An 18,935-nucleotide genomic window follows, 5' to 3' on the forward strand; every position below is an offset into this window, starting at 1 on the left:
TTTGCATTTGGACTAGTGGGCTTGTTTGTGCCTGGTTTGAGCAGTTCTCATTGCAAATGTTGCCAGGCCTTCTACTCTTACTTATTATCCTCTCTTAGGGTGCTTTCACACCTGAAAGCTTTGGTTGGTTTGGACAGGTGAGAAAAAGCTCACCTGTTATAGTGGGTGGGAAGTATAAATAGTCATGTAAGTGAAATCATGTTACAATGAAAATACTGAAACTTTTGTTGCTGTTTTGCTTATTCCCACTGCATGATGGAGTATAGGGTTTTATTAGCAGTAGGCATGTTAAGCTAAAAGGTTTCAGTTGTCAAAGTAGAAATCTGAACATTAAACTCAAGTAGGCTCCTTTATCTTGTTATTGTAAAATGCTACCTTGTTGATCCTCAGCAACTGAATTCATCACTTCTCAAGTGGTATTAACATTAGCATTGTTGTACTAATAAAAACATCATTATTGTGTTGTCCATGAAGCAAAAGGGGACAGCATGATCTTTTCTTGATTGAGCACACACAGTATACTCCTTATATAGAGCTAAAGTCATTTTGACAACATTTTTTTCCATCCACTCATGGATACAGAAAAGGGTAGGATGTCATTTTCCAGACTGTAAAACATGTCAAGTGTGCTGCACACATAAAATACATGTACGCAGCCTAAGGCACACTCCAAAGACATGGCAGCTGACATCAAATATTGAAATGGAAAGCTTTAGTGTGGCTTTATACATAGCCTTGTATTCATGTGATGCACATTACAAAACATTCTGTCAGTTCATTTCCATCTGCATATGGGGACTTAGAGTTGTATTTCTTTGCAGTGCCAGTGTATTGTCAGTTTAACACAAGCACGGTACATAAATGCTTGCTAGACTAACAACAGGTATCCAGTTCAACAATATTTAGGACATAAAGATAATGCAATGACTAAAAGTTAGCTTACAAATGCTATTACAAAATCACCAGAGCTGGCTAAATTGTCAAAGACCAACAAAAAGTTACTTATATATTTTCCAAGAATAACAAACCAGTACAGCCACACCCAGAAATATTTTAATTCAACATGCCTGTCTATGTCAAACTGTACATGAGAGTAGGAGTGAGGTGAGCAGCAGACTTTGTCTTCCTCATCTTTTTTTTATCTGTATCATTGTTTGGTTGTATTCAGACTGCATTTGTTAGAAAATAACATATAATTTCGTCTACTAATATCGAGGGAAGGGATCTTAAAATTGGAGCCACAACGACAGAAATGTGAGCCAATTGATATGTAAATAAGGTCAGTATAGCTAATGCATATGCAAAACAGACCTTTTTTTTCTGATTCATTTTGGATATCTATCATGTGATGCTGCTACATAAAAGTGCTACAAAAACAGATTATTTTCTTTTTTCAGAGCATTTCATTTCATTTCATTTCAGAGTTTAAGCAATTACAATAAAAAGTGCAGCAAATTAAACTGCCCAAATAAAAGGTACAGATAAAGGTAAAGATAATTATGAAGTGATCACTTTACATTTCTGTGCTCTTTCAACTATCTGCAATTGCTATCCTGCACGCCTTGCGATGTAAATAAGAGAAAATTACATATAAAATGTAATGCACACAGGTCTCATTACACGGTCAGTCATTATGATGAAAAATAAATACAGTGTTTTATGTAGAAGTAGGCTGCCTTTACTTCAGGGTGGTAATAAAAAAGCTGCAGGTGAGCAAAAATACAGAGACTGGTCTGAGTACAAAATGCAGCCGATAATAAAGATGCCGGACATGGAATTTATTGTAAGGCTGCTAATAAATAGAAATACCAGCCACAAAACATATTTTTAATTCAGACACTTTTTAGCTTGTATTTACACGTTTAAAATACAGGGGGGTAGTATGCTAATTTCAACTTTCATATTTCACTCTGTGATACCTGTGGAGTAGCTTAGCATAATTTACAGTTAAAAGTGGTGCTCTGTGCAGGCCCTAATACAGCCTCTGCCTGAAATGACTCAGTCAGCTCTGTCCCTTTAAGAAAACCCGCCCCTACAAGTCCACTTTCTTCTCATTGCAAGCTCTCCGAAGCCTGCTGAGGCTGCACTTTGTGATGTCACAAAGTGCAGTGTGTAGAAAACCCTGTGTGAAACCTGGCGTTCACAGCAGCCTGCAGACTGAGCTGAGAAGCTTGAGGATTACTCCAACATACTTTTACCTACAGATTTGAAACTTCACCCACATTTAGTCTGGACATCCAATATTAAAAAATCATATATATGTCTTAAAATGTGAAACAGCATCATCATCACCTCTTTAAATTAATATTTTTGTATAATTCTTGTCAGTAAACAGTAAAAGGTTTCAATCTATTGTAATGTTTCAAATTTATCTTGGTAGAGCTCTTGTGATCAAAGATTTAGTACTTATAAGACCTGAAGAGTGCAAAAAGATTTGTTCAAGACTTAGAAATACAAGAATACAAGATAAAAATGTTGGATGCCTGTCAAAGCTTTGGTGGTGCAGTGTTACTTTTGCAAGCTCCTGCTGAGGAGGCACTTGTGTTGAATTCTTTCATAAGGATAGATTGATGAAAACACCATCATAACAAAATCAAATCATGCAACCTTCTACAAGCTTCCACTTAAAAAAGACTCCCATTAAACAATTAAAGGAGGTATCAGGTTGTAAGAAAGGATTTTGGACTACAACACACGTTGCCTCTTTAATCTTTGTTGTACAATCGTTAAAAAAAAAAGTCTTTCTCTTTTTTTAAGTTCAAGTTTTAGTTCTCTACTCTGTGTGTGAGAATACACATCAATATTTAATGCCACAAAAGGGCAATCCTATTTTCTTATCCTACCAATTGGTATAAAAACAAGGTTGCGATGCTTTGGCTGCTGTTCCAGATGAAGACAGAGAAGAGCAAAACAGGGATGAGCTTTAAGCTGTGGCTCCGCTCTCCAGAAAGTCATTAGGTCAGAGAAGTGTGGAGGATGGTCTGTGAGGGGCCTTTAATAATGAAGAGCTTGTGTTCCACAGGGAAACACCGCCCGGAGCAGACACTCAAACTGAGGCGGCTATGGAAATAAAAGATTCTGAGGTGTACAAAGGTCCCACAAAGCATGTGAAACAAACTGGCAGACCAACACTCCTTACAATGATAGTTGTTTGATTTGGTTGAAAGAATTTGAATCTCCGGCAGAATCACACCCTGAATTCTACTTCTCTTTCCCCATGGATGTAGTGTAATAGCTGTGAAAGTTATCAACAAAACCCAGTAATGACTGAAGGAGCAAAAAAAAAAAGCATTCTGTGAACCAAAATTAGCAGCATTCAGCTTTGAATGAATATCCAAATTTAGTCCTTGGAAACACTTTAGACAAGAAGACCAGCAGCTCCACTGGCTGTAGCACACGTGGCACTGTGTATATTCTAAGACTGCTGTGCAGCAGGGCTCAATATATGTCACAATGTGAGCAACAGGGCTTGACTATCAGATGACACATTCATAAGTCCCTATCATACTCAAGCTGAACTGTGCAATATACTTCTCTTTTTTAGCAGTAGGTAAGCAGCATCATTCTTATTCCCTTTAGTTTCATATCTTCAACAATAAAAGCAGTGATTTATCAAAGCTTTAAGATCTGCAAAGGGTCCTGTTATATTAACATTACCATCTTTGTCACCAAAGCACTGATCCCACTGCTTCTCTCCCAACAGAGACTCTAATATATTCCCTCAGGTTGCTGCCCACACTGAGCAGTGATCCGAGACCAAAGATCTTTTTTTCTTTTAAATCTGTACACCTCAATGTGTGGAACTGATCGGGATTGTTGTTATGTATGAGGTAACAAGAGGGTCTAACACATCACTTGTGAGGTACATGCCCCTATAAAAAAAATAAAGAACGAGTATTTAAAGCAATAGTTCCTTAGGGAAATGTGCTTCTGTCCCATAAATAAGAAGATACAGCAAAGAGACGGTTAGCTTACAGTCGTAGGGCTGAGCAATTTCTCGTGTGACCATGGCAATTGTGATGTGCTCACGTGCAATAGTCACATAGCAGGATGTGCGATGGTGAAACACGTCATGCTACTTACCACTTGCCAGTTTCTCGTTTTGACCCTTGACTAATCCACAGAAAAAGTCCATCTGATATGACATTAAAGTGAACTGACCACTGTGCAGCAGAGTCTGTGTCACCTGCATGTGAACTGTAAGAAAGCACCCGATGCAGCTGCCGTCAGTCGGCGGGATGATCGTGGCAGACACTTAGTAACGCGAGGCGGCTAAGTGAGTGTTTTCCTGTAATCATCAGCACTCATCTCTGTGCTGGTTAACGCTGTGGCCACATAAATGGACCGTTCACAGAGTGGACGTGCCCCTTGGTGTTTACATTTACCAGCTAAACCTGTGGCGCACACACAATGTGAGGTTGTGTGTGTTGACAGAAAGTAGGAGAAAGTGAGCTCTAGTCACCGGGCTGGTCTAGCCAAGTACACATACAGTTGAACACTGTTGGAAATGGTAGATGACCATATAAGTAATGGCACTGCAGCCCAAGTCTGTTTGTATTTATTTTATTATGAAATGTTCCGCTCCTCCTGAATGCTCTCTACTTTTTCATGGGGTGTCAGAGTCGCTGAACCAAGTGTGGTAAAAGTCTAAGGGAGGGTTGTGTTTTGTTAGAAGAAAAAAGACTTAAAAGTCCCAAATAATATAAAAAGGTACATGAAAACATTAATTTTTTCCCCCAATATTGTGCAGCCCAATAGTCTACAGTAGTATTTGGTTCTGTTTGTATAATCATCATACTCGATGGCTATGCCTCTGGGAGCAATTCGGGGTTTCGTGTGTTGCCCCAGGACACTTCGACATGTGACTCTAGCAGTCAGGGATCAAACCCCCAACCTTCTGGTTGAAAGATGACTGACTTTACCACTAAGCTGCTGCCGCCCCAACATTTTACATCAGATCAGATTTTACTCGGATACATAGATCGCTATGAATACGAGTTTAACACCAGCCCCGTCATTTGACTTATACTGTCTCCGTGATGTAACTTGTGACGAGAAAGACCAAGGCTGTTTCTGTTCATAATTGTAGTCACTGTCTATGCTTGAATTGCAAACAAGCAATAAAACTATGCTAAAAACAGGGGAAAATGGCATCTGAAAATTAAAATGCAGAGGTTGCCATGGACAAGGATACACTTAACAGTGTTTTGGCTGATTCCAGCTGTATTAATTCAAGTTAAAGTAAACGTAGGGGAACGAGGACGACACCAAGGCTGCTCGGTGCAATGCTTCCTGGCACATGAGCAGAAAACCTCAACTTAGCTGTTGTCAAGTTCAAGTTCAATTCAGGCAAAGACATCACCCTGAGGCCTCCTTAGGGATACTGTAACCGCAGAGATAAGCGACATGTCCTGTGAGGAGTGTCTCGGGGAGACAGATGCTGGAGCCTGACCTCTGATAACTGTGTCAGGAAACTTGGCTTTGTGGCAGAGAAATCAAAAAACTGGTGCATTCAGAACACCCAGGCTGCCCAGAAATATCTCGACAGACTTCATTTCTGGATTGTAGCTGCTACATCAAAGACTTCAGAGAGCTGATATGCATGTCCTGACCGAATGTTATGAATGTTGAATCAGAGCACTGAGGTAAATTTGAGTCAGACATGAAAATGTTGGTTCGCCGAACAAGACTAAGGTCAGGAAGAGAGTATCTAAAAATGAGAACTGTCATGTCACGCTTGCCACAACTGATGATGACAGCCCTTGAAGCCGCTCTGTTTATTTTTAGAATTGATTTTTTTTTTGTATGTACTGTAGTCATTTTTAAGGAGCTTCACAGAAAAGACTTGACACACCTGACAAGAAGACGTACTTGTCAACACAGTTAATAGGCTGCTTTGGCGAGCTGTATCTCCGGAGAGGTTGCACAGTTACAGAAGCCACTTGTCAGGTAATTTCTACCTCTGCATGAGAGATTAGGGTAAGAGTCACAGAGCCAATTAGTGTCATTTAGACTGTCTCCTGACATTAATGCACAGAGCACAGATGCATCGTGATTGTTGTACTATCCCAGAGGTTAACAAACTAATTGCTGTACATTTGACTGAGCTAAACTCATGAGCCACACGATGAGGCACTTTATGAACAATCACTTCACACTCTTGTCATATTAGGCAACAAATCATTCAGCATTGCTTTTAGATTTATTGCTCTTAATAAAACTTCAGATTTAACTGTGGCAAGACATTTATTGATTTTGTAGTTTTTCTGATTTATATCAGCTAGTAACCTGAGCTATTGATTAAGGATTCGCTTTGTTATGCTAATGTATGTAGGGTTGCCTGATTCAAAGAATAAATACATCTTAAATGTGAGCATTAAAGTCGAGCTAAAACAATTATCAATAGAATAATGACAGAAAAATAAGTAGCCACACATTTAATTGGTGATTAAATGTTTAAGCCATTTTTCAAGTACAAAGATTTAGCTGATTTATAGTTGGTCTGTCGTGAAACAAAAACTCTGGTTTTGGACTGTAGGTTCATCAAATCAAGCTCTTTGAATAAAATACATTGGGCTAGAGAGAATTATGATTGACATTTTTTCATCTATTATCTGACATTTTATAGACCAGACTGATGATTTATAAACTGGGAGAAACCCAGGAAAAATTCCAAAATAGCTAATCATCCCCATAGATTAATCAATAATCTAGACTAAATGCTTTGATATTTTTGAACAGAATCCATCTATAATCCTTTAAAGGGCCAATATGGTTGACATCACCCTGAAAGCATGCATGATGCTTGCTTAAGGTGTGTATAGTCTGGTTAATGTGTTTTGTAGACAGTGCTCATTGCTCGAGCTGTGTGTGTGTGTGTGTGTGTGTGTGTGTGTGTGTGTGTGTGTGTGTGTGCGTGTGTGTGTGTGTTTGTGTGTGTGCATGTGCGTGTGTGTGTGTGTTTGTGTGTGTAAGCTTCAGCCGTAACCTACCCGTTATTTATGTCATTCATTACTCATTTGTTTTAATTATTAATGTTAAACATTGTATCACTTTATAGCCCTTTAATTTGAACAGGAACTAGCTTCGTGATGTATACTGTGGCTGAGATGGCTCTGTTCAAACATCACAGCTGTTTTCTGTGCTTCTGACTGAAATACAGCTCATCTTATACAAGGTTTATACCCAGGTCTAAGCTAACCCAGGCTAGGTTTACTTAGGTGTATTGTTGATTTTTCACTTTGTGATAAAGACCGTACTGCAAAACATTGTCTTTAATATAGCAACAAACAAAAATGTTAAAAAGACATAATCATAAAACCATAAAAGCCACAAAGGGAGACTGGCACGTTTTGTCAGGGTCAGGTGTCTAATTGGGATGCTTAACACAAGTCTTTCAAGTGATGTACTACCAATTTTCTCTATTGGCATTTCCTGGTTAATGATGATAAAGCGATTCTCTAATGATCAGAGCAGATGTGTAGTCTCTGCTGCGACGCATATGCCACGCTCTTTGGCTTCAAGGTCTAAAACAATCAGATTTGACAGCCATTTATCAAACATCAAACTTTCTCGAACAGGAAAACTCTACACTAACTGCTGTTTGTACATCAATATGGCCCATTTGAAGCTGTTACTTCACAAGAAAGCACAAAAACATGGAGCTACACCCATTGGAACTGCGATAACACCTATGCCACCAAACAACATGCAATCTGTTGCTTTTTACAAGTCGACATGCACAGTGCACGTCAATATACTGTAAGTGTCACCCCAGCATGAAGCAAGGATGTTACACCTTTTCACCTCTTTCTTCTGTCAGTATAATACTTTTACTAGAGCTGTCTGTGCTGCCTTCTGTTCAGCTGGCTCCACCAAACATAAAACTTGCTTTCCTCGAATTATGCCTCTGATTTTTATCCACTCAAGCCTGTAATTCATTGGACGGGGATAAGAGGAGGAGCAGGACATGAAAGAGAGAGAAAAAAGGATAGGCTGTCTGAAAGAGATCGCATATTAGAAATAAATCAGAACTCAACGCAGCGAAAGTATGATGACACAGAAATGTCAGACAGGAAAGGCTGTCAACAGCATTGACCTCACATGTTCCCCCGGCTTAACGCGAACCAGACTGCATTTATCTCATTGCATAAAATGAGTCAAAGTTTAAATTAGATTTGGTCACTCAACAGAAATTAAAACAGTTTGGAAGGAGCAAAACTCGACATAATTGTTGCTGTTGTAAATGGATTATGTTTGCAGACATGGCTGTAACACATTGTGATTAAATGGTAAGTTGCTTATAGGAAATACTCACCACTTCCTTTAACAAGGTTAGCTAATGTATGTCACACACCATTCACTCTTATTGGCAATTTAATGAAGTCTTTTTGCTTATGGAGTTCTGTCCAAATTTGAAGAATGTTGAAACTATATTTTGACATGGCTTAAATCCATCCATGCCAGATGAAAAACAAAAATTAAAACATGACATGGCAAACATTTGTGCCTCTTATGAACATTCTCCTTTCTTAAACAGAGCTAGGGTGTATTCAAATCTTGCCATGACCTCAGGTATTAGCTCCAAAATTTCAGCCGTGATCTAATGATGCCTGTGGCTGTGAGCTAATGTGTTTCCAATTGTTAAATCAATCCTGCTGTGACCTTTACCTGATCATTTTCTCCCATTGATTGGTCGCCTAAAGTTCATTTTACACCTAATTAGTGCTGCAAACCTTTCCTCAAACATATTAGCAGTTTTTCACACACACTTTACACGCACACACATGCCTGCATTACACACACAAACACAAATGTTTGTAGATATTTCTTCACATCCATGAGCTATATCAGTTATCCTGAGGTTAACAGCCTGGACAGGTCACCAGTCAATCATATAGGCAGAAAACCATTCACACTCGCATTCTTACCTACGGGCACTTAGATTCACCAATTAACCTAACTCCAGAGTATTCTGAGAAACCCACACAGGCACAGAGAGAACATGCTATTTCCACACAGAAAGGTTCAAACACAGAAACGTTGTTATTTGAAGCAAGAGTGCTAACCGCCACTCCATCGTGCTATCAGGGCACCACCATGCTGCATTTATTTTGGGATGGAATGAGGATTTTATTTTTTTTGTAAAAGTATAACCTTGTGAAGATCAATTATCTCACAATATTTCACATGGATTTCTGAATTTTAATCTGGCTATGTGGCTGAGTGGCTAGTGCTGTCATTGTGAAAGAAAAAAAATGAAACCTGAATGCTTTTCATGTTGTCAAAATGGTATTCAAAATATTCTACCTTATCCAAAAATATGCAAGTCAGGTGAAGTAGAGCCCCCCAGAAGGTGTGAACGTGAGTGAGAATGAGATCGTCTGAGTGGTAACCTGTAACAGAACATTGACATCTCCACATGTTTCCTTGCCTATTGCAAAGTGCACAGTGGAAGTCATACTGTTACAGTGAATTTTTATGAACAATGAGACAGTAAAAATCTATTATTCACACAGTACATTTTAGATTCAAAATTTTTTGTTACTCAGTCCTAGTTGATTCGTGCTTGATATTCAACTTGAATTAAAAGAAATCAAAAGCTTCTGTTCAAATTTTATTTGATTACGTAAAAGGTATAATAAGTAGGATTTTCCTAGAAAAATAAAATATAGACTTTTACAAATATAATTTAATATAAATTATCACTTATGGGCCTCTATACATGTGTGTTGGTGAGTGTGTGTAAAGACCCTTGTGAGACCCTTCCCTCTGCATCTATTCTGTTGTTTTGCTCTGCACGGGACCTTTACAGGAGGGGCGCTGTTGTGGTTCCCTGAGCCAATCACAGCGTATAGGTGAGTGTGGGAGTGGTTCAAATTAGCAACTGGGCCCCATTCAGACCGGCGAAAATGGTGAAAGAGCGATGCAGAGTTGGCCTTCTTTCTGTTGGACAGGTAGGTGCCTCAAACTGGGTAGCATGCTAGCGCAAAGGTAACTGGCAGTTAGCATGCTAGTGCAACGGTAACTAGAAGTTAGCATGCTAGTGCAACAGTAACCATGATGCTGTCGGTGTTAGATCGGCGGGGTGGGCGTGTTCTCGCACAACAGAGTGAGAGTGAGCTTCTGGTGACAAAGAGCCCAGGAGGAGGGGCCCAGTTTTAATGTATTGTTGACAAAATGCAAGGAAAAATCCCACTTATTATACCTTTAAACTTATTGTATTTAATGTACTCCTTATTTCCCTTTATCAATTTAATTTATGCGTACTGTATAAGACAATGTCACTGCAGAAAATGTCACTGCAGAAAACGTTATCATGTTGTTAGAGGGTTAAGTTTAAACAGAACATGTAATATTTCTTTGCTTCTGTGGTTTGCACCACCACAATCAATATTAAATATAAAACATGTAAGAAATATCAAAGAATAAGTGACACAAAAATGAATCGTTTGATATGGGTACTAATCTTTGATTGTTCACATGTCTGAGGCCACGAAAGCAATTTAAGGAATGTACCCTCTAACAGAAACATATTAAATCTCAGTGAGGCCAGAGGGGTTTTTTTATCCTCTGGGGTTTTCGTCTTGGCAAGGGTTGTTTCAGGAACAACTGGCCCTTATCAGGCACTGAGCATGAGAGATACCTGTGACAGCCGACATGTTTGAGGCCCAAGTGCTTAATCTCTGGTCGCTGCTTCAGAGCAGCAAGGCACATCACTAAAGCACGAGGGGAGGGACTGCACGCATTTCAAGTCAGCCGACGTGAGGAAAGGGAACAGGAGAAAACCACGTAGCGTGAGCACGAGCGCGGTGCTCTAATCGTACACTTCTACAAACAAACATTGGTGAACTGTGATTGATGGCAACACAGTTAATAGGACTCCCAATCTTACATTGTGTGAAAAGGGAGGGTGGTGGGGAGCAGAGATCAATAGCAGCTCGGAAGCATGTTAGAGAATCATACTGAATCAGATTGATGACAGCTGGTGGTGATGAATTTGGCAATCTAATTTTAACACAAAGTAACTCGGTGATAGCGCTGCCACAAGACTGAACTCAATCCTCGTGGGCTAACAGTATCACAGCTGTTGAGAGTGAATTTTGTGCCTGCTGCAGGTGTAAGTAGGGCCAGCAGTGCAGCTTCATCTCTGATTTTCAATTCATGCACTATTCCATCAAAGTGTATTGAATTATTCATCCTTAGTGGGGATCTCACAAATATTTTAGGCCCAAAAACCCCTTTTACTGCACTGTCAGGCTTGGATATACATTTAGACCTGCTCCTACAAATTGATATTGAAAGAGCCACACTGGTTGATAGTCTTAGTGCAGCCAAAATATTCGTAGCAGTTGACAGTAAACCGGCTGCGCATTTGATGTGGCAACTCACTGCTTTCTATTCTCCATCTAACGCATCTGAACTACATTGAGCTCTGCCAGCTCTGCCAGACACAACACAGACTGGGCACAGACAGTCATTATAGAAAAGCATTATTTGTGTTTGTGTGCATGTGTTTTTCTGTGGATTATCATGCTTTTGTGTATGGTACACAATGAGAATATACTGCTAGTGAGATAATTTTTTTTCTTATAGCCAAGAAACCCTCAAGACTGTGTGCCTTCTGTAAATACTGTTCTCTGTTGCACTGCCTCGTATCTTTGCAAAAGATCATTTCATTTCTTGTTTTCATCTTCTGGTTAATGGCTGAAACATACTGCAGCTCTTTAAGAGGCAATGGCTTGTGAGAATGATTGAAAAACAAATCAGGCAAAAAAAGGAAAAAGCTTAATCTCTCTAGTTAGCAGTTATTGCATTAGCATTTTATGTCAAAATCCATAAAAGAAAATTATGGATTATTACAGAGGTGTACAATAAAATGAAACACCTCGATGGCTCAATATTTTTTAATTGCTCAGTGTGCCAATTTCTCTTTTAAGAAGGACACAGCGCAGCATCACCAACTGGCCTCAGGTTTGTCAGCTGAATGAAGCTTGTTGGGGGATGGATGAATCCCTCCCCTGTTCTGCTTTTCTGGGCCAAGTCTGCATGATGGAGCCCTGAGCCCTCAGTCTGTGCCAGGTGGCAGCTGGGAGAGAGAGTCCCCAGCCAGGCTTCAGCACCCCTCACCCTGGTCCTCTGGCCACCACCGTTGCCACTCGGGGCTCGACACCAACACCTCTGACCTGCAGTTTGTTCAATGCCTCCCTGTAGTGACCAGTTTGTCTGAACATCGGTGTTTTGACCACAATTTATCTTACCATCTTTGAATTTCAGGTGTGTCAATCTGTAAATCCTTATTTTAAAGCTAAGCCAGAAATGATTTTTTCTTGCAAAAAAATCACAGAGCGTATCTCCTTAAATCTAACTGTAGTGCTGCAAGGCAGCAGAGCATCCATCTTCCAGTCTATTCACCTAAATTAAATTCTGCTGTGCCTTGTATAGACACTATCAGGATATATTCTCTGCCTGCACAAAGTGATGAATCAAATCTTTAAGTATTAATCAGCAATATGCTTGTTGTTGGGGCTGGGCCATATAGGCTCAGCGCATACAAGCTCATACATTAACCAGGGGATCTCTATCTTGCCAGTTTCATATTTGGAGGTGAGTGTGCCAAGAAATATAACAGCTTCTTCCAACAACAATGAGAAAATCCTCCAAGCCGGGTGAATTGCTCCGTCCAAAGATCGCTACCTCTTAACCACCTCACAGATAAGGAAAGCCGTATCACTGTTTAAAGTGAGCACTCTGCTTTATTATCTTAACTTAGACAGCTCATAACACTAACATAATGTTTCTGTGTCATTTTGTTTGTCTGGACACTTTAATGAAGTGCAGAAAAATAGAAAAAAACCTGGAATGATTTAGGTCAGCCAATTACATGCCAACCAGTCAGCTCATCAATCACAGCAGCTCTGTCCTTTCTTTTTGCAAGGATAGACAACAGACACCCAGTTAAGTGTGAGTTTAACTATAAAATAGGAAGTTAATGCTCCAGCTCCCCCTCTATATATATTTAAACACCTCTGCACCACCTATTCCCATGGCAACCTCTGCAGGAAAAGTCCCTGCTACTTTAGTATTTAGGTGAACCTTTGAGGCGAATACCGCAGTGCATACGTTAGCTTTTAGGTCAAAAGCAAATAACAACTTTGGGCTACAGTTGCACTTCGTCTCAGCCAGTCTAGACAGAATGAAGGAACTAGGGGAGAGCAACAGTAGCGTCTGCATGGATCCACAACTGCTGTATTGAATGTCGGCACATGCTGAGCACACAGCATTAGGCAGGGGGCATCTCCTCAGGGTGCTGCCTCCATCCAGCCAGCAGTTCACCCTTTAAACTGATGGACAGATTCTTTATCTGACACAGACATGCTTCCCCCCCCTTCGAGGCATTTCCAGAAGGATGTTCGATCAACTCAGGCCTCACTTTTCTCACCCAGGTTTTTTTAGACTTTAACCTTAACTTTCCAGGCAGTCCATGCTGTGCCACTGAGCATTCACAAGACCGCTGTATTTTTCCGTCTGTTCAATTTATGTTTCAGCAGATGTCTCGCTTGTACATGTGCATACGTTTTCTCATTCACAAGGCACATATAATTATTTTTGGATCACACACTAATGACCACCTACCCAATGTGGTGAGTGAGGAGGGGTTTATCCCAAGAATACCCTTATGAGCCAAACTTCCGTTAACATATTTGGCTTTAAAATAGTTATGCTTTCCTCCATTAATAATTGATCTACATTTTTTTAAGCAGCAATTTCTGCAAACGCCTGAGCCGAGCTCTTGAAATAAACGTGTAAGATTGGGCTCCTATGTGGAAAGACTTGTTGATTCCTTATTCTCATTTAAATTATGTAACGTTTCCAAAAAATCTAATATGAAACACCATGCCGTCCATATAATTAAGTCTGCCCAGAACATCAACACAATTAGATCATGTGGGTCAAAAATGCGGCTGCTCCTTCCACTCGTAATCAATGCTGCAAGTCAATTTACAGCCAATGGGCTTCACAACCTGAGCCAATCCATTACTGATTCAATTGTAGCAAATTAAGACTGTGAGAGGTGATATCAAAGGTGACACTTTCAAAATCCAATGGCTCCATTCAATAACTTTGTTGTAGAGGAGCCTGGTCCCATCATCTTACTCTGAACCATAATGAGAAGTGTGGGGGCCGGTTCTCGCACGCCTCCTGTAGCTTGAGGCCATACTTCACCTCTGCCCTGAGAGAGATGTAAGAGCTCAATGACAGCAACACTTAGCTGACATCATGGGATAGATGTGTCAGCTGTTTTAATGTCTTTTCATAGCTCGTAAAGGACTGAATGCAATCCTGCAGAAATGCTGCGTAAGCACTTAGCTCAGACAAACCATCAGAAACCTGCAAAGACGAGTATGATGTTTGGGGGGGAAAAGTAAACACTGAGGTCTGCTAGAAGTGCTTAATCTGCCCATGTACAAAATGAGGCTGACCTTCTCAACATGCTACCAGCTGACAGGCCACACTGACGACTCGTCTGGTTTTCCAGCCAAGACAAACCAGGGAGGTGATAGTCAATAAAAAGCACCTGAAGTACAGAACCTGGGACATGAATGAATGCCAAAAAAAACACCAGCATGTGCCAGGTCCACAAGTTTTCCTTCGCTGACTTCTACTTGCACCAGAAAAAAAACACACTGTAGACGCATGCATCACCTCCTGTTCCGACCACCCTCACTTTCATCCCGTCCCCGGCCTTCACTTTATTTAGTTTTTCCAAACCAGCTTTAACTGGAATCTGCATGCGGTTTCTCCAATCACTGGGTGAAGACAGTGTAGCCGGGTGAGTGTGGCCCACCTTCCGTTCGGGGGGATCACCTATTGCTGAGGCTGACACTTTTGCTGCCGTGTTCGAACAGGATGTGGACAGAAAAAGGAGCTACAAAGGAGGCCTCACAGCTGGCGGGCTCATGTGGTGTTAATGCCTTCCAGAAAAAGACATAAAGCAGCTATGAAAACAAAATTCAGTCCAACCCAGCAGTTCTCCCTCAAAAATGGCATCCTGATCTTCATATAACACCAACAGAATGACATGGGAGGCCTCAGGAGTATGATGAAAGTATGAAGTTTTGTATACATGCTGCTAAAGGCAGGTGATTTACATTATCTGCATTTGGCTGCAATTTATCATGTCCAACTGCAATCTAGTGACCGATGCTGACATTAAGTAGAGTGAACATTTATTCAACTCAGCAGCACTAAGGCAGCAGACTTACAGATAGTCATTTAGCAGACGTCAGAGATTATTAATGCCCACATCCCTGAATTGTAGCTTGGTGCCTCATGCTGTAACGCCAACAGTCTTGCTTTGATTGTATTTGCATTGCGTTTCAATGGAAGCAGGACATTGTTTGTCTCCACAAGTTGAGGATTGATCTGTTACTGTCATGATCCATGAAAAACAGCATCGGTATAAGAATGAATACAACAACATTACGCTCTATTACATCATTACTTTTAGAAGTGGTACTGTTTGCAGTTGTAGTAGCAGTTAGTTATGCCAAAGACATGTTCCTGAAACAAATGTACAAAAACTATCATTGTGTTTCCTTCTTCAAACTTCCAAATAACATGAATTAATTTATCTGGGAAGTTTATAAAGATTGTACACCCCATAGCAGTTAAGACAAAATAAATGGTATCGCCTAAAGTTTATCCCGAGGCTTTTTCTCCTCCTCTCCCAGGCTGACTTTGAGCGGTACTCCTGTTATGTAGTGTTGCACTTCCATAAAGCTAGAGGACTCACAGGAGGCACATTTTAAAAAAGAATGGTCAAAAATGAAGCAGCACTGACTAAAATATCCTGACCTTTAGTCCCTAGTGTGGCTCAAGTACCAAACACAGTGGATTTTAAAGTATCCATTATGCAACATTAAGGCCGGCTGTCAAAAACCAAAGCAGAAATAAACCTGATGACAAATGGTTTTTTAATGATAATTCATTTGTGAATAGAAACTCTGCCAGCTTTCATTATTCATTAAATTAATGTATGTGCTTTTTAATCCAATAAACAAGCTACTCGTTCCCAGAGAAACAGAACAATAATGGCACAATAGAAAACAAAATTAAATTAATTGTCAAAGGGGCCATTTCTTGTATCAACAATATACATCATGAAGTTCTATACTGTGTTAATATTCTTTGATCTAAACATGATTACTTCCATATGGTGTATGTCACCAGTATTGCCACTTGACCCCCGTATGTACTCTTTTAATGTAAAATGATGAATATGGAACTAATATCATAAACAGGTGGTGGCTCTTATTGTATCAGGAAGGAAGCCAAATTGTTTTAAATCAAGAGAACATGATGGCTCCTTTTTACACTAATCTCTACTGATCAAAACACAGCATATAGACACTAACTGACTTCTCCATCATCTAGACTTTCTGCTGGCTTTTACACACATATACACACAATGGAACACACATACACTTACATGATACGATCTTACTATCTCACTTAATTAGCTCCTAAATGCAGCCTTCCTTGCATCAGAGCACGGACCTATCTGCGTCTGCCACTATACTACCTTCTCTTAAATGGGGTATACATTTCAGACAACCTTGAGCTGTTTGTGCTGTATGATGCTTATCTGGTGCCGAGGTCACCAACAGAGATCAAGGGTATTTTGAATTTGAAGAAAAAATATATAATAAACAGGCAACAATGTGGTGCGTCTTAACTTTTCGTGCCTGTCATTTTGTCGGATCAGCAGTGTGCTGCCAGGTCAGCCTGCTCAATGTTAGATGGACACAGGCGATAAGGAGAGAGACACAGTGGAGAGACAATGACTTTCAATGAATGAGCTCTGGAAATGCTTCGAATTCACGCGGAGAAAACCGAAGGCTCACAATGTGGCATCCAACCTCACAACACTGCTACCACAAAGCAAATGAGTTTCTGACTAATTAGGCTCACAACCGGCTTTGGTGTTGGAGGAAATAAGAAATGTTATTATCATTACAGTCTATTTAGAAACAGCGACGAGTGCAGAGGAACAGGACGGCATCGCTTTACAGACAGACGAAGGTCCCAACTAGACTTTCAGATCTGTGTGTGTGTGTGTGTGTGTGTAAAGTCCTTGTGACTGACACGTCCAGAGAATCAATGCTGAGGTGATAAACATGTGCAGGAATTTACTTAGAATAATAGAATTAAGTTTACATAATTTTAGCTGAAATAAATTCAGTTTAAATACCAGCTCGGATGACACAATCCTACGTAATTCAAGCTACACTAATAAATCAGTGCTGACAAACACAAACGCCAATAGTTTTTAAATTCTAAGGGCATCCTGAAGGATTTACAGAGACAAGTTCATCTTTCCATTTCATGCACACACAGAGGTGCACAGTGTTTTTTCTTGACAACTGTGATTGCCGAGGAAACTCTAAGTCCCTGCTTTCCATGCTGTGTTGGGTGCATTTGGTGACATTTGGGACTGTGTCACAACAAGCCATACAGTTTGACACTCATTGCTATGCTGGGGAATAGAGAAGAGTAGGACGTGTGACCTCCAGGCCAGCAACGACAGATTTTTTTAATGCTTTTTCTGTTTGTTTTTTTTCTCTTTGTGCATCTTTTCTCAAAAAGGAGCCTTAAAAATTAAAGGCAGGACAGTTAGTTGAAGTAAAAGCGCAAGGATAACTCAACAAAAAATCATATCTCTATGGAAAATTGTCTCTGTTATTCTTCTATTTTTTACATGGAGGATCCATGCAGTTAAACTTGTTTCCATAAGTTGCTTTACATGAATGTAGCTTTTGATGTACACCAAAAAATGTGCTTGAAAAAAGGTGACAGAGTTTGGTTGGCTTTACCCTCAATTAACCCTTCTCTCCAAATGAGTCCAATTGGAAGAGTTGATTTTAAAAACGTTTGAAATAAAATTGTGATTCAGGCACGCAACAGTCAATGTGGTGCTCTAAATTGAGTTCCCCGATACTGTAAGGCTGTACACCACAATGTAGCCTAGAGTTGACCGCGCACAACTAGTCCCATCAATTGCGTCTCCATTTGATGTTGTGAAGATCCCCGGCAGAAAATAACCCACAGGCTAAAGCCCAGGAACACACAACACACTTTGGCACACGGGTATTTTCACCTGCTGCACTGTAGGATAGCGCTGCTACGCGCCCGCAGTCAGACCCACTGAGTCTATCCCTGCTCCCAACAGCCTCAAGAATATTCCTGAAAATACACTGATTCAAAAGCTCTGCTAAATGTGCAGGTCAAGTTCAATGTAATGTTATAAAGGTAGTGTGGTTATTAGTGTTTGATCAGCTGTGATGCATTTGCCAATAATGTAGTATTTAATATTCTGAATGATCAGAGGAAAGATGCAGACTTGCTTTGTGGCATCCCGCACTGAACAAAAAAAGAATGACGAGCATTTTTAGGTGATCAACTCTTCTGATCATTCATGATTTGTGCATTTTGAGGGAAATAACATTATCCAGCAACTATATGCACAACATTTGGCGCCCGTAACAGCACCAGACTGCACTACATGGCCCGCGGAGCCAAGTTTGATCTGACTGCATCCCCGACGGCCCGGTTCTTCCTTACCTTTCTCCTCGTCCGACACTGTCGAGGGCTCGGCGCACGGAAATAATCCGGAGAATAGGGCTAGAAAGGCGAGTAGAAAAAACTCGGACATGATTTCGGAGAGCGGGCTACAAAGAGCCACGGTGCTTCTCCTGGTCCTGGTCGTGGTCCTGGTCCGGGTCCACTCTCCCCCTCCACCACCACCCGGTTGTCGAGCGCCGTTATTCGGTGATGTCCAGCGGAACCAGTGCGCAGAACAGTGCAGCGCTCCCCCCGCTCCGCGACACATGCACACCGCCGCTCTACACGGCGAGCAGACGCATCATAGACGG

General features: G+C 40.6%; 1 protein-coding gene across 1 annotated transcript in view; it reads right to left on the reverse strand.

Moving 5' to 3' along the window:
• lrp1bb (low density lipoprotein receptor-related protein 1Bb) overlaps positions 1 to 18,715 on the reverse strand; it is a 274,477-nt gene extending 255,762 nt beyond the window's left edge. The window contains exon 1 of the mRNA XM_069662704.1: positions 18,625 to 18,715. Within this exon, the coding sequence (XP_069518805.1) occupies positions 18,625 to 18,715 (91 nt within the window). The remainder of the gene's footprint in view (positions 1 to 18,624) is intronic.
• Positions 18,716 to 18,935: the final 220 nt, after the last annotated feature.

The sequence above is a fragment of the Semicossyphus pulcher genome, unplaced genomic scaffold (genome assembly GCF_022749685.1).
Source record: "Semicossyphus pulcher isolate SPU_LCO1_2020_fin unplaced genomic scaffold, fSemPul1.0.p SCAF_15, whole genome shotgun sequence".
Classification (NCBI taxonomy): domain Eukaryota; kingdom Metazoa; phylum Chordata; class Actinopteri; order Labriformes; family Labridae; genus Semicossyphus; species Semicossyphus pulcher.